Consider the following 26,897-nt stretch of genomic DNA (forward strand, 5'->3'; position numbering starts at 1 on the left):
GCCTGCTTAGCTGAAGTAGGGACCTCCATGTTCAATGAGAGACCTCTGAAAAAAAGGTGGAGAGTGATTGAGGAAGACACCAGTATCAACCTCTGGCTTCTATATACACATGCATAGGTGAGAGAATACTCTTGTGTATGCACACACACACATTTTTTAAAAAGTGATTATAGAAATGTCCAGTGATTACTGTTGAATGAGATAATGGGAAGTAAGGTTCTGTTGCACTCTACAGAACACACGTACCCTTGATGTAATGTTAAGGGACAATCTTGACTCTCACCTCTCAATGGAAACAACAGAATTAATGAAACATCAGAATACATACAAACCAAAGTTTAAAAAATATAGAAGACATGATTTATCAGCCTTGATAAATCATAGTAATCCTTGAATTAAGAAAACAATTCAATTTCTTGTATAAAAATCTGCTATATCAGAGTTAAAGAGCCAGGTGTGGTGGCACATGCCTACTGTTTAGCTCTTGGGAGGCTTATGAATTTGAGACCACTATGGGCCACATAGTAAGGTACTATCTAAAAATATCTAAATGGGCTGGTAAGATGGCTTAGTATATTCAGACAAGCCTGACAACCCAAGTTTGATCCCGGGATCAACTTATATTGGTTGAAGAAGAGACCCAATGCCAGAGTTGTTATCTGGTTTCTAGATGCCTGTCATGGCATGAACCTACACTCACATATGCCCTATTTGTGACCTGAGGTTTCTGAGGTTTCCTTATTAAATAATCCCACTCATAAGGATCTAATCATGCACAAGGTTTTACCTCCTCTTACCATTATATTGGCAATTAAGATTTCAGTCTATGAACTTTGAGGAATACCATCTTTCAGTTTACAGTGTATACAAATAGAATAAAAGACATTTTTTAAAAGTTAAACACCCATCCATAATGGGTGGGGGACAACAACCAATCCACATGATGGACTAGAAATGGGAAGAGACACCTGTTAAAAACTGCACTGGTACAAGGGATGTAGTTCATCCCTAGATGGTAAAGTGCTTGCCTAGCATGCAAAAGCCTTGGAGCAATCCTTAGCTCCACAAAAATAAGATGTGGTGGTGCATGTTGGTAATCTCAGTACTCCAGTGTTGGAGGTGGGGAGGTTTAGAAGTTCAAGGTCATTCTCAGCTTCACAGTGATAGCAGTTGAGATCAACCTTGGCTACAGGAGATCCTGTCTATAAACAAGAAAGCAAAACAAAAGAACCCATGCGTGATAATATACTTAATGGTGGGAGATGGAATGCTTTCCCCTCCAAATCAAGAATAAGTTAAATGAGTGTAGTTGCACACAACTGTAATTCCATCACCCGAAGAGGAGGAAGAAAGAGAAGAGTTAGATCATCTTGGGCTCTATAGAGCCCAAGAAAAATGCTAGTCTACCGTCAATTCAAGAAATCTCTTTCATCACTTCTATTAAACATTATGAAGAGGTTCTAATCATGATAATTAGAGATGAAAAAGAAACAAAATTGGAAACAAGGAAAATTGTATTTTTGCATGTCATCAAAGTCCTAAGAAACAACTTCAACAAATTTGCAGCATATAGAAATCAATCATATTTCTATGAACTGTGAGGGATTATTGAAATTAAGAAAACCAATTTATAATATGAAATTGAACAAGTCACAAAGTATTTAATGCTACAGAAACATACACTTAAAATTACTGATGAAAATTTGTGCTTTTTAATAAAAAGAACAAAATTAATAGATCTAACATAAGAAGTGTAAAAGTTATACTCCAAGAGTGACAAGACACCACTGAAAGTAAAAGTCTAAACAAATGGAAATATATCTTCTGTTTATGATTGGAAGAATTGATGTTAAGATAGTAACATTCTTCCAAATGATATGGAGATTCAATCCTTATCAAAATATCAGCTGGCTTTTCTAGAAAATGACAATGTTTAAAACTATGCAAAATTCAAATGATTCCAATAGCTAAAGCAATTATAAAAGTCAAGTTTATAGGATTCATGCATTTCAATGCTTAAGCTTATTATAAAAGAATAAAGTAGCATGATCATGGCATTAAATAGATCATAGGAACTAGAATTAGAGTCTGAAAATAAAACCACATATAGTCAATGGACTTTTGATAAAGGTGCTATCGTAATAAATGAGGGAATGAACAGTTTTTTGAACAGCTTTTCTTCAACAGCTGATTGTATGTAAAGGAATTAAGGTTGTCACTATATATTAAATTCAAATGTATTGGAGACTTAAAGTAACAAAACTGTACAATTCTTACAAAATAACATAAAGCCAAATTTTTATACCCAAAGGTTTTACAAAAGTTATTTTAGATATAAATGAAAAGTTAAAGAATAGACTTATTGCCGGGCGGTGGTGGCGCACGCCTTTAATCCCAGCACTCAGGAGGCAAAGGCAGGCGGATCTCTGGGAGTTCGAGGCCAGCCTGGTCTACAAGAGCTAGTTCCGGGATGGGCACCAAAGCTACAGAGAAACCCTGTCTCGAAAAACCAAAAAAAAAAAAAAAAAAAGAATAGACTTATTAGACTTTATTAGAATTTTAAAATTTATTCTTGAGAGTATACTAGAGAGATGCAATCCACAGGTGTGAAAAAATACTTGCAAATAATAATATATATAACTCAATAAATACAATTCTATAAATTCTTACAAGTCAAATACGCACATAGAAAAATGCAGAAGCAGAAAGATCTCTATGAATTTAAAGCCAGATTGCAATTTCCAGGCCAGCCAAGGCTACATTGTGAGACCTTATCTTTAGAAAAAAAATGAAGACTCTAAATAGAGTAATAAAAATATATAATTGTCAACAAACAACTAAAAACTATTCAACTTCCATTGAACTTCCATTTACTATGTAGAAAAGCAAATCACAACCACAATGACATGCCATTTGTATCGAGAGATACTACATGTATGTGTGTATTAGAGTTTATTTTATGTATATTAGTGGTTTGGGCTGCATGTATATGTGTGCACCATGTGGATGGCTGGTACCTTCAGAGGTCAGAAGTAGGCTTCAGATCCCCTGGTATTGGAGTTACGGATGAATATGAGCCACTATGTTAGCATTGAGAACTGAACCGAGGTCCTCTGCAAGAGTAATAAGTATTCTTTTTAAAAAATTATTATAAATATTTTATTATTTCCTATAATCTCAGAAATCTGTGGTAACAGAATTTTCAATAGGAAACATTAATTTATAGTAGGTCCCAAGGTTTTTGTCTACAAAATTTTTGCTTTTCTCTAGGCCATTAATATTGGGAATATATTTACAGATGTTGAGACAGTCATTAAATGCAGTTGCAATTTTCAAAAGAAAATAATTCTTATTCTGAAAGCAGGAACATATCTGAGGAATTAGTAATTGATAATATGAGTTCAGGTGGAGGAGAGGCATTCCAGGAAACAGTTCAGAATGCCTAATTTTACTGAGAGTCTCTTGGTGGGGAAGAAACTCTCAAGATGTTTGTTTACCAGAGAATGTTCACTCTTTCTGAAGTTCTTGACAGCTAGAAGAGAAGACTCAATTTCATACTAAATTCTACTTCCTCTGTGTAAATCTGAGATGGAATTTTATCTTTGAGTAACAAGTATTCTTAACTGCTAAATCATCTCTCCAGTCCACCAAATGTTTTAATAAAGGATTGGTGAAGATGTGGAAAAATTGTGCACTTCAGATGGGAATATTAAATGCTGCACTCATTTTAGAAAACACTTCACTTCCCAGAAGACACAGGAACTCAGTTTTCTGTCTGGTGTATTTATACAAGAGACATGAAAATATATGTTTATATAAAACATGAATTTATTTCTGCATTTTTAATAATAATGAAAAGGTAGAGAAAACTAAATGCTCACCACCTAATGAGTGGATCACCAGAATATGGTATATACATACTATAAAATATTGAAGAGGAAATGAAATATTGATATGTACTACAACATGGATGAATGAATGAACTATGAATAAATTCTAAGTGAAAAGCCAGCCTCAAAGGACCACATATTATGATTCTATTTATATAATCATATAGCATGTTCAGAACATGCTAGTCTATTGAGACAGAAAGTAGATTAGCAATTGTCTGAGGCTTGGAGTGGCAGAATGGGGGAGGCAATGTTAGAATATGATAATTTAAAAACATTTTCTTTGATAAAATGAAAATATTCTAAAACAGGGTAATGATGGTTAAATAGACTTCAGGCTATAGAAAAATACTGAATTTTATTATCTAAATGATAAATTGTATAGTGTGTTAGTTATTTCTCAGTAAATCCATTATGGATAATATGGGGGGAGTATTCATTATAAGTGAGCAAGTTTTTCATAGCACTAGTATCAAAAAGTATACTCCATGGGGCTGGAGCGCTGGCTCAGCAGTTAAAAGTACTAACTTCTCTTCAAGAGGAGAAGGATTTGATTCCCAGCATCCATATGGTGGTTCACAAATATCTCTAACTCCAGTTCCAGAAATCTGATACCTTCTGGTCTTCAGATGTCAGGCACACATATGGTTCACAGACATACATGCAGACAAAGCACTCATACTATATTCCACAAAAAGGTTATGTTGAAATTCATCAAGATAAAACACGGGTGTGAGCCAATGACTAAATGGTTAAACACCAGCAAGAAGAACAGAGTTCAGGTCTCCAGAGCCCATGTAAATGTGAGGTTGGCAAAGAAACTTGTTATAATGCCAGTCTCAGGAAGCAGATATTGAGTTCCTGTAGAAAACTGGCTTTTGAGATTAGCCATAATGGCAAGTTTGGGGTTTGATTTGGAGACCCTGTCCCAAAGAATCGGGTAGAAGAGCAACAAAGGAAGATTCTGACATCCTTAGATTTTTCACATGCACCTGAACACATACATACACATATACACAAGAAATAATAAAAATAAAAAATAGCTACTATAAGGATCATATTAATAGGATAAGACAGATAGCTATAGCGGGGGTAAAATAATGAGAAATCATATATTTGACTTAGAGCTGCATTTAGAACACATGGAGAAGAACTTTTCAAAACTTAACAGTAAAGTTCAGTTGGGAAATTAGCAAAAAAATTAAATAAACATTCACTGAATGGAAGACTGTGGAAAAAAAACATTCACTATTATCCATTGGTAAAATACAGATTTTAACTACTAAGAAATTACTGCATGTCTACCAGAGTTGGTAAAATGAAAATGCTGTCAATATTAGATGATCTATAGTAGTTCCAAATTAGAAATGACCTAGATGTCTATGGATGAGTGAATGGTTAAAAACTGTGGTATGTCTATATTGTGAAATTCTACTCAACAAGTCTTAATAAACTGACAAATAAAACAAATTGGATGAAACTTCTAGAGAACTGTGAAAAGTTATCAAGTTCCAAGAGATTTGCTTGTTTCTACTTACATAGTAATCTTAAAAAGGCAAATATATAGACTCAAGAACAGAATAGCAGTTACTGAGAATTAAGGCATGGTAGGAGGCAAGAGAATTTAGCTATTAAAAAAGCAAACAGGAATCCTTGTGGTAATGAAGATATTCTGCATCACTGAACCAGTATTTCCATCCCCCTTAAACTATACTACAGTTTGGATACCACCAGGAAAAACTAAATAAATGGTGCATGGTATCTCTTTGATTATTTTTTACATATGCATATGAATGTTTAAAATAAAAATATTAAAAACTTTAATTTTGGAAGTGTGCAAACAGGAAACAGCAAGATAGTGGGTAGAGGAGCTTGCTACTGAGCCTAATGACTCAAGTCTGGTTCCCAGGATCCATATAGTAGAAGAAGAGAATAAACTCCCAGAAGTTTTCCTCTGCTCTTCATGTATGTGTTGTGGCATGCATCAGTAAAGAATATATTTAGCTGACCAATAAGCACATGAAAAAGTATTCAACACCATTTATAAAATACATCAAGATGATATTAGATAACAAAATAATAGATGCACAGTTTTTCTCTTTCAGGACTTTTGGACTGGGGTATTACAGATGAAAAATCATTTTTTGCAGCTACCATGATAAAGTCTAGTTACAGAAAGCATCTTAATCAGGATACTCATTTTTTTATGAGGACTGACATACTTGCAAGGGCTTATAGCAAACCACACACACAGCAGGTTCATCTGCCTCAAGGTAAATAATAGTGACTACACAGTAGAAAACCTGACAGTACCTCCATGAAGTGATCAAAACAATATTACTATTGGAGAACATCATTTAACTCAGGACATGGTATCCTAAGAAAAATACTGTATCATTTGTGGAATATACCAGAATATACAATCTGGATCTAATCATAAATATAAAAAATCCCCAAAAAGTGATTTTGATGTTAGTAAAGACCAAGAGAAACTAGAAATATGCAAGTTCATGGTAATTAAAGATACACAACTAAGGGCAACATGGAACATGGACTTACTCTGCACTGGGGGGAGAGATGCACCAAAGGATTTTGTTGTGTTCACTGAAAAAAGTAGAACATAGGCATTGGATTATTTCAGTGGCTATATTGATGTTTAATTGCAGAAGTTGATGACTATTATATCACTTTCAAAGGGAGGAAATGTGATGTTGTCATCCTCCTTAAACTAGTACAGTTAGGAAATAAATTGTTAGGAAATACACAGCAAAATGTCTAGGGGTGAGGGATTGTAAAGTGTGCAATGCCTTTTCAAGTTTCCAGAGGAACATAGTGTACAAGTATGCATATAAAAACATTGAAATGAAAAAGCAAATGAGGTTTTAATGTTAATAAGTTTTACCTCAAATCTTAATGAAGGATATGATGATCCTCATTCCTGCAATTTTTCTATAGTTCATCATTACTTATGAATAAAACAGTTTTGTTATGTTTCAAGAATCAGCTATGAGATATCACAGTATTCCAGTGGTTCAGACTGGAACCAATTTTGCCCTATCTGAGGGGGATAAATTTGGTAATATATAGAGAGTTGTGGGTTACTTTATTTTTGGTTGTTGTAACTGAGGGTGTGCTGTGTTGGCATCCTGGCAGAGACCAGGGACTCTGCTAAACATCCTACAGTACACGGGACATTCTGTTGACAAAGAGTTATCTCTTGCCAAATGTCAATGGTTCTGCAGTGGAGTATCCCTGCCCCACTTGGCTAACAAGATGGAAAATTGCTCTGCCAATAATGGCTGGCAGGGATGCCGGGAAAGGGGAACCCTGCTTGTGGAAATGTGAGGTCAGACAGCATTTGAGGAAAGCAACCTGGCAACATGCATGCAATTTAACAGTGAACCCATGCCTGTGTTTGGGGTTGAGCTCCATCCCCACCAGTTTCCCAAGTTGAAGCCCTCATTTCTAATATTTCAGAATGTAACAGGAGATCAGACCTTTAAACAGACAGTTAAATTGAGTCAAATTTTACTGTTGTGCCTATAAATAAGGGGAAATTATGACACACAGAGAGTCCCAAAGTGTGACTGTGTAGACAAGACTATGTGAAGACACAGGGATATAGAGACCATGTGCAAGTTAAAGGTTTTAAGAGAAAAACAACCCATTGGTACTCTAATTTCTCAGTCTTGTGCCCTCCTGTTTGGTGAGAAGCCTGTCAATTCAGCATTTGGTTTTGACAACCTCAGAAAACCAATACATTATGGAAGTTCACTGCATAGAAATAAAAACCTGCACATTGGGAAGTAAGTTTAAGAAAGACTTTTAGAAAATTAGCTTGAACCTCAAGTAAAGTATATTTCAAGCAGCCAAGAACATTGTGGATTAGGTATACTAAGAGGAATGAAGTAGACAATATAATCTTAGATTGGAATAGAAATGAGAGATAAATAGAATTGTTCCTGCAAGCACAGAGGAAGCTGTAGTGGTATGACTGTATAAGAAGGTGAAGAAAATCATGCATAATGTGGCCCCCATTTGTTCAAAAACAACAAGGCTCCATCATGACATGTATGTTTGATTTCATTGTGTATCATATGAGCATCAGGAAAAATATTAGCGAATAAAATTATTGTTTATCAGAGTAGGTAACAGAGGAGAACCTAGCAAACATAAAGATCATATATGTACATTATACTCAACTATTATATAATTTTAAGGGAGTTTTTGTTTTGTTTTTTCAAGACAGGGTTTCTCTGTAGCTTTGGAGCTTGTCCTTTGTAGACCAGGCTGGCCTCAAACTCACAGAGATCTGCCTACCCCTGCCTTCCAAGTGCTGGGATTAAAGGCATACACCATCACCACCTGGCTAATTTTAAGGAAGTTTAAGAAAAAGAATCCCCACCCCCAAGATTTGTGGCATGAGGACTAAAATGGAAGAAGGTGGAGCACAAAGTTGTCTGATCAGAGAGAACAGGTCTGGTGCTGATAGAACATGGGATCAAATTTGAGGAGACAGACACCAGAGTCTTCATTGCATGCTGGGTAGCAATCTCCATCATCATATTTTTTCACTACAGCAATCCTTGCAGTAGGCAGTTAGGCACTAGGAGTTTTTCCTATCATTTTTTAAATTACATTTTCATTTATACTTGTCTCTGCACAATACGTATGTATATACACATATGTGCCTCTGTGTGTGTGTGCGTGCACATACACATAGATCAGAGAACAACTTATGGTAACCAGTTTTCTCCTTCTAACATATGGGTAACAGGGCTTGGCAGCATGACTGTAAGTACTCTGAGCACTATGAATTTGTCTCTCTTTAAAGAGTACAACTGCAAAGGAATAATTTAATTTTGATATTTCAAAATACTTAGAAATATTCAAAATATTTGTGGTGGGATGGATATAGGGCAAAATAGACCTGACTGATTAAATAAATAAGTAAATCTATATGGACGGATGTATAATCCATCTTCATGTATTTTATCTGTGTATGCATACAAATCTGTACCCCAAAATAAAGGACTCTTTTTACGTAGGTACGTGGAACAGGTCACATCCCAAGTTACAAATTACAAAAATAATACTCTGATTTTTAGACTTTGATGTTGCAAAGGAGCTCTTTTAAGAAATCTGGGGCTTTCACACACTGCATCTTTTCACTGTAAGCCTATTAAACCAGAAATAAATAACAGTTATAAAAATTTATTGCTTAAAAATTAAGCAAACATTTAAAAGAACTCTAGATTAAAGAGAAAAACAACACAAAAATTATAAAAAAGGGGGAAATAAAATGGACCATATTTCATACTATGTCCTACATATCACAGCTATAGCTGTGATCAGAGGAAAATTTATAACTTTTAAAATGCCTCTTGGTAAAGGGACTTTAAATAAGTGAACTAAATATTATTCTTAATTAAGTTTAAAAAGAAAACACATAAATTAAAGATAATTAGAAAGATGGAATTAATAGATATCATACCCCAAAATGACTAAGAAGAAAACAAATATAGACAAAGGTAGTTTTTTGATAAGAGAATAAACAATTTAATAATTAACAGATTAGATAAATCTCTCATGAACTTGACTAAGAAAAAAGCAAAACTATAAAAGTACAGGCTAGAAAAATTTATAGAAAGAGCATAAACTACTGAAAGAAAATTAGTTGCTACCAAGTGGCATCACAGTTGAAATACTTCAGGAAATTACATAGCAATGAATAAATTATCCCTTAAAGCATGCACTAAACTAATTTAGAATACATCACCACAGAAAAGACTTAAAAAGGTTAAGATTTTGTATTAGGTCCAGATGGGATGTTAAATTTTTTTACACGTGTGTGTGTGTGTGTGTGTGTGTGTGTGTGTGAACACATGTGCATGTAGTGTGGTGGTGGGTGCACCTCACAGCATGTATGGAAGCCAAAAGAGAACTTGTAGGGATTGGTTCTTTCTTCCCAACATGTAGATCCCAGTGATCAAATTCAGGTCATCAGGCTTGGCAGCAGGTATCTTAACAAACTCACTGAGCCTTATTGCCAGCCACTATTTAACCTTTAAAGAGACCATAGCTCTAATGTTTTCAAACTTTTTTTTAAATATTTATTTATTTATTATGTATACAATATTCTGTCTGTGTGTGTGCTTGAAGGCCAGAAGAGGGCGCCAGACCTCTTTACAGATGGTTGTGAGCCACCATGTGGTTGCTGGGAATTGAACTCAGGACCTTTGGAAGAGCAGGCAATGCTCTTAACCACTGAGCCATCTCTCCAGCCCCTTCAAACTGTTTTAGAACACAGAACAGATAGATTTCTAACTTGCATGCCAAAGGCATGGTGGAACCTGTCATACTCTGCCGAGCCAGAGATTCTATTACTCGTAGGATCAGATAACAGGGCTGTCCCTCATACTGCTGAAAAGCTATCCTTATAGCTTTAATAACTGATTGAAGGATCTCCATCAAATAAGCAGATCTTCATAGATGGGGATATTAGCAATTTGCAGTGTTTTGCTACTTTGCAATCAAAGATATCAATGTCGCCAGACAAAAACACTTTGCAAATGTATAAATTTATACAAGAGTTAAAAATTGTGCACAGTTTTAATTTTGATATTCACTGAGATTCCATCCATTTTTTCTTCCAATATCAATACTAAGGCTAAGTTTCCGCAATACTCATCCATTGTGAGTTACCAGTCTTTTACTTAATAATCAAAGATATAACCCTTGCTTGTATTTACACTCTCTCATATGTGAGCCACACCATCATCTTTTTACCCTGGAATCAATAACATTTTCTTTAATTCTCCCATTTTCTCAGTGTAAAGAGCTTTGAAAAAAAACTGAATGAAAATAATTCACTCTGTGCTTACAATATGGGTGGAAACTGTTTCCCCAGGTTACCACTTAAAACTTATTTTTCGTATATTCTGCTGTGCAAATTTTATATATTCTATTACCAGCTTTGGTGAGGTACAGCTGGCATATAATAAATGGCACGTGTTTAAATTGTAGGATTTGGTAACTTTTGACATGTGTTGAAATCGCTTCCACAATTAAGGTAATGAGCATATCCAGTGCTCCCAGAAGCTTCCTCTTGCCCTTTTGGACTTCCCCTACCACTGCTCCACCCCTCAGTAATTATTGACCTTTCTGTCACTCTAGGTTAGACTTCATTTTCTAGAGTGCGGTGGTAACAGAAGACGACAGTATGAACTCTTTGTCTGGCTTCTTTCACTCACTGTAATTACTTGGTGATTCATCCATGTTAGGTGTATCAGTAGTTCATTCCTTTGTACCTCTGAGTAGTATTCCATTGTATAGACACAGCACAACTTGAAAAAACTCTTTTCAAATGTTGACTGTGCTTGGAATGTTTCCAAATGGAAAAAAAAGGGAGAGAAAGAGTTAGAGACAGAAAAAGAAAGAAAAGAAACCACTGAACTGTTTTTGCAGAGTCCCTGAACTGCTGAGGAGCACACTGTGACCATGACAGATGATGGTTAAGTTCCTTAATGTCTTCACTAACACCTGGTCAGTCTCCTTAATTTTAGGAAATTAGTAGTTATGAAGTAGTGTCTATCTGTGTGAACTTCTTCAATAACTAATGATGCTGAGCATTGTCTCATTGTCTTCCTTTCTGTGAAGTATTGGTGTAAACAGTTTACCCATTTTTTTTAAATTTTTATTCTTTTTTTAAATAAAATTTCCACCTGTCCCCTTTCCCATTTCCTTCCCCCTCCCCCCACTCCCCTTTCCCTATCCCCACTCCTCCTCCCCCCCCCACTCCAGTTTACCCATTTTTGTAATGTGTTTTCTCTTATTTTTCAGTTTAAAGTGTCTATCATATATTATATGAATTTTTCAATGAAAATTTTTTATTCTGAGAATTTTTATTTTTTGAAGAAAAATACTTTGTCAGATATATGATTTTAAAATATTTTCAGGGTTGGGGTAATGGCTCAATGGGTAACTGTGTTGAAATGCAAACATGAAGACAGGTGTTCAAATCCCCAGCAGCCACATTTTAAAAAGCCCTAAACCTGTCATGGCTGCATATATATATATCCCTAGCATTGCAGGTAGGGTGGGCAGAGACAGGCAGATCCTGGGAGCTTGCTGACCTGCCAGTCTGGCTGAAACGCTGAACTTCCAATTCAATGAGAGACTGCTTCAGGGAAAGAAGGTAGAGAGCCGTAGAAAAAGATACTAATTCTTTGTCCTCTGCATGTGTACTAACAGATATTCACAATTGTACATTTACATGCAATGCACAACACAGAACACACAAAAACATTTTCTTTCAATATCTGTCTTTCAAAAATGCATGCTTGGGAAGTCTGGCCAATTTTTTCCAATTACATGCTTTTGATGTGTCGAAGATATCCTTAACTATACTGTGTGTCCTGTAAGTTTTAGCCTTTGAATTCAGTTCTATGACAATTTTGACTTGGATTTTGTGGAGGATGAGGATAAAAATGTTTGAAATGTATATTCAGTTTTTCCATTTTGTCTGCCCCCGCAAAACACCCATAACCTTCACATGTGGTTTAGAAATTAGTTGTCAGTAAATATAAAGGTCCACCTGACCCCCCATTCTGTCTCATTGATTTATTTGCTTCTCTATGCTGACACCATACATCTAGGTAACCTTTCAACCTTGTTCATGTTCAAAGTTGCTTTGGTTATTCTGGCTATCTGTATGCTGGTCTTTGACTGCTTTTATACTGAATTTAGAAATCAATACTGAACCCTGTAGTTTGAGAACCTAATATGTGTCTACATTCATTTTTCTTAGTTTCATTAGCATAGTTTCACATTTTTAAGGCTACTCAGTGTAGTATTTAAAAGTTTTTAACTCTGGCTTATTTGCAGTTAGAATTTAGAAGTAGAATTGCTTTTTGCAAAGCTACTTTGTGCAACTGAACTGAATCTGCACATTCAAATGGCCAATCTGACACATCAGATTTTCTACAGACAATAAGGAAGTCTACAAATTCTATCTGTTTCACTTCTTTTCCAATTCGCTGTTTCTTACCTTATTCTACAGGCAGACATCTCCAACTTAATGTTGAATAAAAGTGTTAAGACCAGATGTTTATGTTCCTGACATATGAGGAAAAATTGGTTTACTGAATATGCAGTAACTAACTGCAGGTTTGTTTGTTTTTTTTGTCAATAGCCTGTTTCAGCCCGAGGAAGCTTCTATTTTCTATTAGATACTTTATAATCAGTCATTGCCAAGTTTTTCCAAATACTTTTCTAGCATCTTCTGAGAAAGCTATGTCTTTATGTTGTCACTTACTAATAGTGTTCATTTTACTAATTTAAAAAATTAAAACTAACTTTGTATTCCTGACCCCTAATTGATCATTTTGCTTAAAATGTTTGACTTGGTGTTCACAAAAGTGATATTTATCTACAGTTTCCTTTTTGTAATATTTTTGGCTAGGTTTCATATCAGAATAGTGCTAGTCTCATAACTTAAAATGATCCCTTTATTTCATTTTTTAAAAAAAGAAACTAGATTTTGCTCTTTCTAAAACATATGCCAGGATTCATCAGGAAAACAACATGGTTCTGGAGTACTCTTTTATTTCATTGGTATTAACAGACGATACTTGGTTTACATCTGCCTGCATTTTACCTTTTCCAAAAAATCTGCCATTTCATCTAAGTTTTGGACTTCAGTAACAAAGAGCTGTGAAGGATAGTCTTGTGGTTTTACATCCTGTCATTTGCACAAAGCCGGGCATCTCATTTCTGACACTGACAAGTTACGACATCACTCTTTCTCTTTTAGTCTAGCTGGTTAGTCACTTATTGATTTTTTTCCTGGCCTTAAAAATCAACATGAGTTTCATTATTTTTCCTGTTTTTATTTTCCTACTTTCTTCCTCAAATCCTTTTGTCTACTTATTTTGGTTTACTTAGCAGTTTTATAGGTTCCAGTGTGAGGCCTTCTCTGAAGTGCTTGCATGGTTCTATCTGGTCCTCCCAAGAATTGCTTTAGTGGTGCCTTTAAACTGTTGCATTTTGATTCAAAACAGTCTGTGTTTTTTCCTTAGATTTCCTCTCTCTCCCTGTGTTATATAGAGACACATTCTTTGCTTTCCATATATTTCAGAATATGCCATCTTTTTAACTGATTTTAATTTAATTCTATTGTAGTCAAAGGACATATGACTTGATTAATTTTAAGTTTGTGAAGTTTTTTCACAGCTCAGAATATGATCTGTCTTGGCATGTGCTCTCTGTGTAGCTGGCAGCCTTGTTTATTCTGCTGTTGTTGGGAGGAACGTTCTACCAGGGTTAGTTAAGTCAACTTGATTGAAAGTATTATTTGGATCTGCATTTAGTTTGACCTTTATGTCTAACTACAGCATCTCTAGCAATAGAGGTATTAAAATATATAACACTAGTAATAGATACATACCTTATACATACACCATAGGATCTGATGTGGAATATTTTTATCATTATTTTTCTAAATAGTCACAAATCTGGGACTGTATTTCCTCTTTCGGATAATAAGTTTAAATGCCAGAAGCATCACTGTTCAGAAGAGTAAAGTGATGAACCCAATTCCAACAAAATAAAAAGTTTAAAGCTTGTGGGGCACTTTCCCATCAGAGCCAAGCTAGCTTTCAGACTCTGTAGCAGGTGAACACCACAAAATTATTGGCATAAATATTTGCCTAGAAACAACACAAACCAGTTTCAAAAGAATTTAAAATGACAGGCATTAATGCTCATGTCACAGTAAGTAGATAAAAGCAGGATTAAAACTGAGTATTCAATGTGGACCCAACCCAGGGATGACAGTCATCAAAGCTGGGATGTAGCCAGGGAGAGGACAGTTGTCCAAAACCTAGCAGCAATAAGACAAAAGCTGTTTTTTTCTTTATCATCTTCTCTGTGTTCATGTTTTACAGTGAATATGAGCAGAAAACTCTATCTCTTAAAACTTCAAAGTAGATGTATTTTCTTAAAGATACAGGCTGCAGTGTAAAGATGATTAGGCAGATGTACCGGGTGGGAAAGTCCAGCTATGGGACAAGACAGAAATGGCTAAGTAAGGCACTGCTGGAAAGATGAGGGGAAACCAGGCTCTTGTAAGTCACATGACCCTTCTAGGTATACAACAGCCATTACCAGTCCACAATTCCTTCCAAGGTGGGCCCACTGATTCATCCATTCATCCATCATAAAGACTAGACTTGAGGCGACAAAAAGGGAGGGTGATAGGGCTGTGTTATCAGTGGCAGTACTAAAGAGAGGGGGTCATCAGGACACTGGGAATAGAAATGAGAAGCCAGATGCAGTGCTGATGAAAGGTTCTGATCCAGGCTCAAAATATACCTAAGAAACTATGATCAGTCTTCTTACTGGCCCCGCCATAGCCTACATCCCATCAGTGAGGTAGGTTCTCTACCCCAAAGTCCTGATCAACTTCCTCAGGATATGGAGGCTGCTGCAAGTCATTTGTGACAAGTGAGAGGGTCATTAGAAGTTTTGATCAAGTCCAGCCAAAGTCCTGAGCTATTATCGCCCCTGAGGCCCAGAACACCTGTGCAGGTGGCAGAGGCGCTATAAGCCTACAATCGTCCTATATCAGGCCTTGCTCTTCCACCCTGGTGGCTCTGATGCAGCAAAGTGGGAAGACTGAGAAGTCACAGAAGAACCACTCTGCAGCTGGCACTGACCTCACACTGGGAGTTTCCCAAGGCTAATCTATAAACCACCTGCTTCATAGTAACCTGGGTGCCTGCTACAGATTCCAGGACCTTCCCGCAGTCAAGACAACCCAAAGTATTGAAGTGGGTTTCTAAATCTGCTGCAGATGAGCTCTGGCCTATGTGGAGAGAGCTTTCTCTGACACAGAGAAAGCGTCTGTGTTAAGCAGCAAGCAGACCTAAAATCTGCCCCCTGCAAGAAGTCCCTAGACAAGTTTGTGGAAACAGAATGGCTGCCTTGCACATACCTCTGCGCTCCTCTGTAAAAGAGGCTCTGGAATCAGCCTGAGAACTGACAGTAGAGCAGGTGCAGCAGGGCAGAACACATTCAGCCTGAACCAGGTGGCCTGGGCCTCAGCCTACCTGAGTAGCCACACGTGGACTCTGATGGCCCCTAAAGAAAGAAAGTGAATCTGGAATCTTCATAAGGCAAGAAGTGGTAACTGGGACTCCTCCCCATTTTAAAACTAGGCCTTATAGAGACTTATTATCAAAAGAGAAGACTCAAGAGAAACATACAAAAACAAAGCAAATAAATAAGCCCACACATTGGTAGGCAGGGGAATGAAGGAAATTCACTGGTCTTGCTCTATTCTTCCTAATGTATAAAACCAAAGGGCCCTGCTTGACCTGCATGACAGAGACCTGCTCTCCAAGAGATGAGCCTCCACTCCAGTACATGAACTCTCTAGAAAATCTAGCCAAAGCTGAGGCCCTGAAGACCCTGCATGGCTTTCCTGAGCTGTCCTATATGAAAGAAGATATAGCACCTCCCCCAGATATGTGCTCTCCCCCAAAAACCCCACAGACAAAAGGTACTATAAACAAGAATCTACACTACATGAAATTAGACTCCAGGTTCTGCAGATGTTGAATTTATCAATAGAGACTGAAAAAATAAACATGTTCATGTGACTTCAAAATGAAAAGTTGTAATATGAAATATAAGAGAGGTAGTAGGTGCTAAAACCAAGGCTGATTTAAAGGTCCACATGAGAATATACAGAAATAAGAAAATATACAATAACCAAAATGACTATTTCATTAGATGGGTAAGGCAGTGGATGAGACATTCCTGCAGTTAGGAACGGCAGCAAGTACAAACATAGTATGAATAGCCTAAGAAAGACATGAGGCAGCCGGGGACAAGGTGAGATGGTCCAGTAGAAGATTCAAGAAGGGGACTTGGAAGATAGCTCAGTCTGAAAGTGTTTGGTTCACAAGCATGAGGACCTTGGTTTGATTCCCAGAACACACACAAAACTGTATGATATGGTGACATGTGCTTGCAATCTCAGCAGTGTAGAGGCAGAGACAGGAGGATTCCTGGGGCTCACTGACCAGCCAGTCTAGCCTGATTAATAAACTAGAGCTCATTAATGAGAGACTCCATCTCTGAGAAGGAGATGGTGTTTCTGAGAATGATACCCAAAGTTGTCCACTGGACCTCACACATATACATATGTACACAACAGTTTCTAGTAGATATGGGAGCCACTTTGCTCGCCTGATGCAAGATATACGACCTCAGATTCAAGAGTCAGTACCACACCCTATGATTGAAAAAAATGATCCACCACTTTGATACATCATATTTGTATAACTAAACTCAGAATTTTCAGAGTCATCAGGGGTGAAAAGGTCATGTACAAAGAGGTGTCTGTATGCAATTTTCCCAACTGAACCATCATCCAGGAGCAAGAAACAATAAAAAGATATAATCCAGCTGCAGCTGAATGCTCACCAAGACCTTCCCTGGAGGAAGCCTAGACTCCCAGAAGAAAGAAGTCTAGTTAAATCTGTGAGCAAGCCTCAGTGGTTCACACCAGCAGTGATGTGAACAGTAATGCAGAGGATTGTTTGAATAGGCAAAACCAAAACACTGGGCAACAGCAGCCTAGAGGTGTGTATTGTGGGGGCAGGCAGGGTGACAGCACCTAGAACACACCCAGGTCTCCTGAGGCTCAAAAGATGGGTCCGCATGATATAGAAATCATAAAAGCATTTAAAATGTGATTCTATGAAAGCCATAGAAATTCACACACAGGCAGGCACCCAGCCTGGAGTAGCAGAGTGCACCCAGAAAATGCCTCTGTCACTGACAGCTTTGTGAACTCCTGGGAGTCAGGGCTACTGCTTGACACATCTTGGAAGACCTACTACATTTGCGGGACCAATCAAGCCCAACCCACAGCAGGATCTCTGCATAAATGCACCCACTCCATGGCTGCCAGTATGTTAGATGTCCACTAAGGCCACAGGTGAGTACTCAGGATTCCTAAGGGCAGTAGTAGTCAGGTCACCAATGTTGGGCTTCTCCACTATCTAGGGCCCTGGGCCTTGCTCTGCACCTTCTCCTTGGACCTGGATATTAATCTCTTTTGAATGCTAGTAAGTTGGATGGCATGTGGTTTGAGTCCTCCAGAGTGAGGGGCAATGCCTATCAGACCTAGATAGTTCCCTGTGTCCTCTCTAAGCTGTTGGCATTACTCCTGTCTCCTGGTAAGAGAGGTGGGCCTTCTGGGGGAGGAGCAGACTCCTGCCTGCTTTTCACAGTGCATCTCTTTAAGGGGGCACACCCCCATTTTCACTGCAGGGTAGACTGGAAAGAGATCCTTTCCCTTACCTGCTTCCACCACTCCAAGTCCACTATACCTGCACATATCTCATAGGTGAGCCTAGAAGAGTTTTCTTAGGATATGTGTGTGTCCTTGGGAGGTCCCTGAATGATTCTGGGTCTCTGTCCAGCCATTTTGGTTGGGATAGCACTGCAGCCCACTTCCACCTTCAGCATATACTGAAAGGACTGTCTGCATGTGGATTTTTGCACACCATGAACAAGTATGTGTCCTATGTTAGGACAAGATTATGGCTTCCTAGTTCTCACACACAGATGAGGTCCAAGTCTTGGTTTGGCCTGGCACTAAAAGTCAGTGTGACTGTTTGGGATCTGCCTCGTGGGAGCAGACACTCTGGGGCTTTCCCAGTGATATCCCTCCCCCACTGGGATTAGCACCCCGTCTCCATGCCAGAGTGTCCAAGATTCCTAAGAGCCTCTTAGATAAGGAGACTTGGGTATATCAGGTAACCTGTGGGGTAGGGGTTGCCCTAGGTCCTTAGAGGGACCAGACCAGTAGCTCAGTCTCCAAAATCTGGTGGCTCTGGTCTAGGCTGACTTATCTCATTAATAGAAAGAGACGGCGCGGTGTGGGAGCATTCCACAAGCAGTGCTGCTTTCTCCGCTCGTGTACCTCATTAACATGCCACAGACATCACTGCGGACTTCATAACACTAAGCAGGCTGAATGGACGGCAGGGACACTGCTGCCCCGTATTCAGAAAACATCGAGTGATGCTTCTCCTGGGCAGGCACAGGGCTGCATCCCTGCCGCCTCTGCTCACGCCCAACCTGCCCATTAGCATTAGCAGAAAGCCCCTATTTGCATTGAGACAATGATCCTACCCCTGAAGCAGAGCTGCAGGGGCACTGGGCATTTGTTGGCACAATTGCCCTTTGTGCCCGCTCCAGTGGGCAGGCGGGGAATATGTCCCAGGGGCTCATGGAGATGTGGCCAGCCCTGAGCCAAATCCCCATGCCATCTGATGAGGACGTAGCAGCTTGGCGCTCAGTAGAGTGGGGCCCAGGCTGGGTCCTGACAGACGGGATGCCTAGGGTAGTCTTCAGGAGCATAGAACAACTACAGTCTCTTTCTCAAATACTTCCCACCCTCCTGCCAAGATGTAGTAGTGGGAACAATGACACAGGCCACAGGTCTGCTGCCCTCAGACAAGCTGAACTCGGTGGGCTGGGGCCCTAACACCTGTGAGAAGAAGGATGAGGAACAATGTTGTTGGTCACCCTCTGCCATACCTAAAACTGTCCTTACAACTGCCAACAAGCTGCAAGTTTCTGGAACATTCTACTTAGTACCAACACATTCTGGCAGGTCCCAGGCATTGGGAAGAAATCTGAAAAGGATGGAACAAGCCTAAATGACAGAATAACAGAGGGGCATAGCATCAACACAGGAGGCAGTGTTGGATACACATTGTCAGTCTGGATCCTTAGTTCCCATCCTACCAAGGATGCAATGTCAATGCCTATTTCCTGCCTGACCACATAGCACATAAGGCTTGGCATAACTCTTGGCAGCCCAGATACTGAAACTGGATGTCCAGTCCCCAACAGGACACTCAAATGAAGCCTTCCCTTGGAGCCTGGGACTCATTGAAGGTAAGCAGGAATAATTCTGAACGAGAGGGTAGATTCAGACTGCAGAAACCAGGCCCACAGGAGCCAGCACTAGGCCCTGGGTTTTCTATCATTGCTAGAGTGAGCAAACAGTCAAAGAGGAAGTAAGATGAACACCTATGCCTTTGGCTCAACCTTCCAGCTCTCCAGTTGGAAGAGGATTCTCCCCAACCTCAAGTGCTGAGGCCCAACTATCACTTCTTTGTACTTTCAGTCAGATGTCCCTCCACTTAGGGCTGCATCTTAGACAGGGACTTTAGGAATGTTTGTGAGGTCTCTCCTCCCTGTCTTTCGGAAAGTGGTTCTTGGACTCTCCCAATTCATGAATACTTGGGTCCCTTAGATAAAATAGGAAAGCATTTACATAGAACTTTCTTGCACATCTGTATGACATCTCCAGATTCTTTAGAAAAACAACTGCCATGTAATAATCTGCTAATTGATTGAGTCAGAGGATGCAGAACCTGTGGACACTGGGATATCTGAACCATTTGCCTCAGTATATAGTCCTGAGAGGAATCAGTCAGCAGGACAGTGTAAGGGATTTCCCAGGAGATGCTGAGAAAAAAAAATGTGGTGAGTAGAGCCACATCCCAGTCCTAGTGACAGATCATTATCTCAATACCCACACTGACTCAGAGGAGGAAAAAGGCCAGAACCATTTAAATCAAGTTACAGACAGCGGCTAGAGAATTCAGTCATTCACTGTGAGCTAGGTACTGAAGTTTTCAGAGAGATAATGAGAGCTTCAGGGAGAACTGGGTTCCTTCCACAGCCACCTATGCTGTCTCCCAAGGGTTATGCTGCAAATTCAGAGTCTCCACTTTGTATTTGGGGCCAGAAATGTGATAATCCTAGACCCATGCAGCCATGTCTCATGAGAAAGTACTCGACAATATACCGTGATAACAGAAAGAGTACATGTACCTCCAGAGAAGTCTCTCTGGTCAGTGGATACCTGGTGCTCCTGCTGTGGTCCCCAATAAAGGGGTCTCCAGACCAAAGGAAAGATGTTCCAAGAGTGCTCACAGCCTATCTGCCCTGTAGCTGGTGACCGAGAAGCATGGGGGCATGCCACATTCCCACTCTGTGACCTGGAAAATATGCCTGACCTCTCCAAGTTCCCTTCTCAAGTGTTGCAGAGCCTCGCTGTGGCTTAACAAAGGCAAAACTTGAACTGGGACCCAGCATCCAAAGCTTGGACAGGCCTGCAGTCTAATAATCAGGTCCCATGAGCCAGGCCTCATCCAAGCCCCACAGTGGGATGAATATAGAGGAACAGCTCTCATGAGAGCAGATATAAACCTAGGGCTTTAAGAAGTGTCTATCCATCAAGGTGCTGACCCCAATTCCATATGTTCCCATGATTTCACCAACCATTCACTGGCTCTCCAGAGCCTGCAGAGGCCTCATCTCTACCACCCTCACCTTGGGACTTCCCTGTCAGTGGGCAAATCTCTAAGAGGTCACCCTAGCCATTTTTCAAATACAGAAACTTGGGTGCTGAAAAAGAGAGGTCCAGTGAGTAGGACATATGTGCCACCTTCTCTTTTGTGGCAAGGTCAGGCCATGCTGACCCCCAACATCAAAGGCAGTTGTAGGCCTCTTCTCAGAAGACTGTACTTCCTTGGGAAAGGCAAGGGGAACATGGCATCAAAGCTTCCAAAAACTTCTAGGTCTACTCTGCCTTCCATCCTCCTGTAGCAGAGACCTCAAAGCTATGTTTGTGCTCCCAAGGTAGGCAGTGACTGTGTGTGCAAAGGGTCCTTATGGACAGAGTGCCAGGAGAGGACGGGGGGTGGCATGGAAGCTCCCCAAGCCAGACTGACGCTGCTACAGGGTCAGCACTGAGGGCCCTGGCCCTGCACGCATGTGTGCTTGCTTACCTGAGTTGTCATAGCCATCAGGGGAGAAATGGTCTGGCCTCCGATCCTCTGGAGGATCATATGTGATGTGAGGGACATTGAACATTTTCTCTCCAGGACTCATCCCATTATCCTTGTCCAGCTTGAATTTCTTCTTCTTTACCTAAAATGTTCACACGATGAGTGGCAGCTCCTCATGACAATCTGCCAGATCGTCAACCAGCCCCAGAGCACCTGTAGAGTCCTGATTCCAGCCTTGAGATATATACCCTTGAGGGAACTTGGGTCAGAGGCTGAGCTCTAGCGTCCTCAAACATTGATGGGGTGAGGCTTCAGTGTGCTGATGTTGCTGGAGGGACCAGGGTGTGACTTGGCCCAGTGTGGCCCTCTGTGAGCCTTAGCCTAAGAAAGGCAGACAGGCCAAAAAAATAAAAACAGGACAACAGTAGGCTGTAAATATGCAAGCTTGCACCAGGACAGTATGTCTGAAGGCCAAGGCAGCAAAGTAAATGGTGGAAGATACACGAGGAGCACTGGAGCCTCTTTAAAGAGGTCTCCTGGCTGGGCGGTGGCAGCACAAACCTTTAATTCCAGCACTCGGGAGGCAGAGGCAGGCAGATCTCTGTGAGTTTGAGAATAGCCTGGTCTACAGAACAAATTCCAGGACATCTAAGGCCACATTAGAAAACCCTGTCTGGAAAAAAAATCAAACCAAAACAAGCAAAGGGGTCTCCTGGATAAAGTGGGGGAGCAGGTTGTGTGAAGCCAGGAAGAACATCCAGACAAAGGAAGAGCAAGTTCAAGTGTCCAATGACAATTGGAAGCTGGGAAGGTTGTCTCTTCAAGGAAAGTGAAGTGAGGGCCAGCAAGAGGAAGAGCTCCAACCTTTTCCTCAGTGCTCCAGGTAGATGACAGGGCTCCTGCCCACAGCTGCTGGAACCTCCTTCCTCTGTGATCTAGAGCTCCTACCTTCCCCTCTGCCTGCTTTACCCAACAAGGAAAATCAGCACCAGGGTCCTCTCAAGAGCTTTCTTCTAGCAGTTGATGGAGCCAGCCCATCCTATTTCAGAAGTACTCTCTTTAGAACTATCCTGGTCTTGGCATGGCCAGTCCAGTATGGCTCCAAGGGCAGAGGACATGAGGACAGCAGGGATCAGGTCAGACTTCCTCTGAATGGTGGTGGGACCCCAATGAGCACTACCCTCAATGGCAATACTAGGGTTTCACGCTCAGCCTCTCCAGCTTCCTGAGCTGCTAACACTCAATCCCCATTCTGGTGACTGGTAAGATTGCTTACCATGACAGACTTCTTAGGCTTGGGGCTAGGGGACAGCAGAGGGTGGCTCCGGGCAGGCTTCCGGACATAGATCTTCCAGGTGGATGAGTCAGGGTTCTCAGCAGCATAGCACCTCCATGCAGTCTGATACCAGGTAGAGGGGAGAGGAAAGAGGGGTCATTGATCCAGCCACTCAGTGGTACCTCTTGGAAAACCTTTAGCTCTTCCCAGAGCCCCAGGCCCCTTCCTTGGCAGCAGGACCTGGCCCTCTAGGGCTAGGAAGGGAACTGCCTTATGCGTCAACTATCAGTCATAGCTCAGATGCTAACAAGACCTTTGCCTGTGACCTTAGTCCCTCCTGAAGAGTGGCCTTGAGCAAACCTCAGATACATCAGCTAAGGCAGAGTTAGACACTCAGGTTCATCTAGAGAAAGATACTGGAAAAGGGTTGCCCAGGCCTGTGTGAATACCAGCAGGGTGTGGAACACCAGCAGGGACCAGCATGAGGTGAGGCCTCCTCGAGGCTTCAAGTGTTAGCCTGTGACTATGAGGAGCCTCTGATGACTACAAATGAATCTCTTGGCCAGCATTCTAGAGGGACAATCCCCTCCCTTAGTCATTACAGAAAGATGACCTGCAGAAGATCTCTGGAGGAGCCTGAGAGAACCAAAGCAGCAAGAAGAGGAAGAAACAGATGCTAGAACCTCTTATGGGGACATATCACAATGGCTTTGTCACCAGAGGCCCTATGGGCATAAGAAAGAAAAACTGGTTCAAAGTTCTACGTGCTGGCAAGGCTTCTGGGAAGACAGCCCCACTCTGTGACAGGAATCTAGCACAGACACAAAGCCCAGGCAGGAATACCTATGACCCGGGACAGTTTAGAGGCCCTTCCAAGGGTTGTATGTTTCATGCACACCCTATGTGGGCAGTTCCACTTGAACTAGAGGGGTTCACACAGTGATTATAGCCACTACTCTGGTTAGATGGTTATGTCCACACCCAGGCTATGTTGGTCATGTAGAGCATCCGTGCTCTGAGTCCTCACCTGACTTCAGCTCAGTTAGCAATAAAAAACAGAGACACAGTTTGCAACAGTTCTCTTTACCATTGAAGGGCAGTCCAGGTCTCTGGAGTGTTCCTAAGGGCCTAGAGTACAGTAGCAAAACCTGCCATTTCTTCCGTTACGTTTAGAGCCTTCTTGCTCTTTGCTCTCAGGCTCTGCTGTCCCTAACTCCCAACCTTCTGAGAAGTGGCCCGTGCTGTCTTACTATTGTACTTACTATTCCCACAGATGGCCACTGGTCCTAAGAGATGGCAGACCTCTCAGAGACATGCCACTGTACAAGCTGGGTCCTGGTCCACCAGGCCTCCTCTCTCTGACTTGTCCCTGTCCACATAGGCTGACTGGCAGAGTACAGACTGGCTGAGTGGCTATGGTCAGGCCTCAGGCTATCCTGCAAGTATGGCTGCCAATGGGAATAGTATAGGGAGTAATGGTCCTGCATTTTTGTGCCCATCCTGCCATCCCAATAATGGGTATTTTCCCAGAGAGCCACCTTACCATGGGAGGAGCCACAGCAAAAGGACCCATTCCTCTCAGGCAGTGGGCATGGCTGGAGGGGCTCCACTGCCCAAGCACATAGCACTAACAGCCCATCGGGCACAGCACATACCTGGATGAGGGATGCTGCGGCTGGGATCTGCCGGTTGAAGTGCTTCTGCCTCTGCTTCTGTTGGACCTTCAGGGCAAACCCAGAGCCAAGTATCCCCTGGTAAGGGACACAAGGTATCTATTGTCACATGGGTCATGCTGGACAATACTCAACAAAGGACAAAGACCCTAAGGAAGAGCAAGAGGAGCAAAAGGCACCTGGAGATCAGGCATGCACAGTGCCCAGGGCTGTGCCAAGGCAGCCACCACCAGGGGGTGGGTAGGAGACACAACAGATGCCCTAGGGAAGCAGGAGTTTGAGGCTGTGCTCGGCCAGGAGCCCACGTGTACTGCAGCTAGGGTAGCCAAGAAGAGCAGTGACAGAGAAAGAGTGTTACCTTAGCAATAGGGGGCCATGCAGGAGACACATACCATATGTTATAACTCATGCCTATATGTCACACATGCATATACAACAGACACATGAACACATATTATCTCCCATGTGATGTAGAGACTCATGCAACAGATACTATATAGACATGGAACATAAGCGCAAATATATGTGTACACATGGCACACATGAAATCAGAGATACATATATAAACACATGTACACAGAACATATGGTAAATATGCTATTCAAATGCAACACAGATACTTATACATTCAACACATGTACAGTATACACACACAACATGTATAAGAGACACCTACAATGGCACATATGTACAAGTAACCAGTGTGTGTCCCACATAGCACACATGTGTAGACATAGGTCTATGGTTTCTGGAAAGGTCATGAAACAGAGTCACTCCCAGCTGCAGAGCAGGCCTACAGGTTCTGCCCAGTCTGCTCCCCTGGACCTTACTGCTTCTGTCAAGGGTCACGACAGGCTGCCTCTTATTCTAGTTCAAGGGAGGATCGGGAGTTGGGGCAAGGATGCAGGGGAAACAAAGGATAGGGTCCCCTTGGGCACCCACCGCTGGGAGTGCAAAGAAGGATATGGCGAAGACAGAGAAACAGGAGGCGATGGTCTTCCCGACCCACGTCTGGGGTACCTTATCCCCGTAGCCGATGGTGGTGACTGTGACCTACAAGGAAGAAGGACAGCAGTCAGTGGCTGGTAGGCTGAGAACCTCAGAAAAGATACCTGCCAGTTCCAAGCCAGCATCTTCATAACAAGAGAGACCAACCTAAAACCCTGTCCCCCATAATAGTGGGGCACAGTTCTGAGAAAGTTCCAAGAACAGCACTGTGGTAAGTTGGTTAGTTCAAGTTTCTGTCTCCTTAGTCCCTCAGCTCTGACTACCACAGATGGCACAGCCCTGGGGTTGCAGAGAGGTTAGGATGTGCAGGACAGGCAAACAGCTCAGAGCCCACCCACAGGGGCCAGGCTTCCTGCCCATCCCAAGGAGCCCTGTCTTGGCCACCGAAGTTGCAGTATACTGGCCCCCAGGAGGCCGGAAGTTCCCACTGAGGCCAGCGGTCCACAAAGCCCCAGGATGGGGCTGACATGCTGCTTCCTGCCACCAGCCCAGGGATCCAGATGTTTCATTTTTCCTTTTCAGAGAGAATAAGACAAGGCGCTAGCCTTCTTCTCGGTGGGAGAGCAGCATCCAGGGTGTGCAGTGGGACAATGGGAGTGAGGGGCTGCCCCCCCCCCAGGTCACCCCCTGCCATCTGTCATCTGAGGTTTACTCCTGAGGCCTCTGATGAGGGACTTGGGGGCCCACCCTGGCTGTGCCTAACTACTAGATCACACCATAAGTCTGCCTTGGGCTTGCTGGGGAGACCAGGGTGTCACACACACTCACACAGAGCCACTGAGAGCACAACACGCTGTCCAGGTCAGCCCTGCAGCTAAGGCAGGTCAGTGTGACAGGAGAGCCAATTGCTCACTCCAGATGCCTCAGCTGCCACACTGGGGTCTAAGTGACAACCACCCAGCCGAGACCTACATGAGAATCCCTAAATGACTCCTGGCCAGCAAGGTCAGCAAGGACGAGGCCTGGGGAACACCATCTAATAGACTTCAACTGAAGGGAGGCCCAGAGAGGAAGCTCCAAGATCCCTTCTGACCATCACTGCCCATGTCATTCCCAGACAGACTGCATTCTGGACCACTGCTGTTCCCCAGTGTCCACTGAGGAAGAGGGGAAGGTAAGAGAAGTATGGGAGTCAGAGGTGACCAGGCACATGTGGAGATGTGTG

The 26,897-nt window shown here is 41.6% G+C and overlaps 1 protein-coding gene across 3 annotated transcripts in view; it reads right to left on the reverse strand.

The window, feature by feature from the left end:
- The window catches only part of Kcnq1 (potassium voltage-gated channel subfamily Q member 1), a 319,789-nt gene that overhangs the window by 204,732 nt on the left and 88,160 nt on the right, over window positions 1-26,897 (reverse strand). For 2 of the 3 annotated variants that reach the window (XM_057778116.1, XM_057778118.1), the window contains exons 7-11: window positions 25,667-25,777; window positions 24,707-24,802; window positions 23,052-23,174; window positions 21,776-21,917; window positions 6,450-6,494 (exon numbers count right to left, since the gene is read on the reverse strand). In XM_057778116.1, the coding sequence (XP_057634099.1) occupies window positions 6,450-6,494; window positions 21,776-21,917; window positions 23,052-23,174; window positions 24,707-24,802; window positions 25,667-25,777 (517 nt within the window). The remainder of the gene's footprint in view (window positions 1-6,449; window positions 6,495-21,775; window positions 21,918-23,051; window positions 23,175-24,706; window positions 24,803-25,666; window positions 25,778-26,897) is intronic. The other variant, XM_057778117.1, reaches the window with a different exon arrangement.

The sequence above is a fragment of the Chionomys nivalis genome, chromosome 8 (genome assembly GCF_950005125.1).
Source record: "Chionomys nivalis chromosome 8, mChiNiv1.1, whole genome shotgun sequence".
Taxonomy (NCBI): Eukaryota; Metazoa; Chordata; class Mammalia; order Rodentia; family Cricetidae; genus Chionomys; species Chionomys nivalis.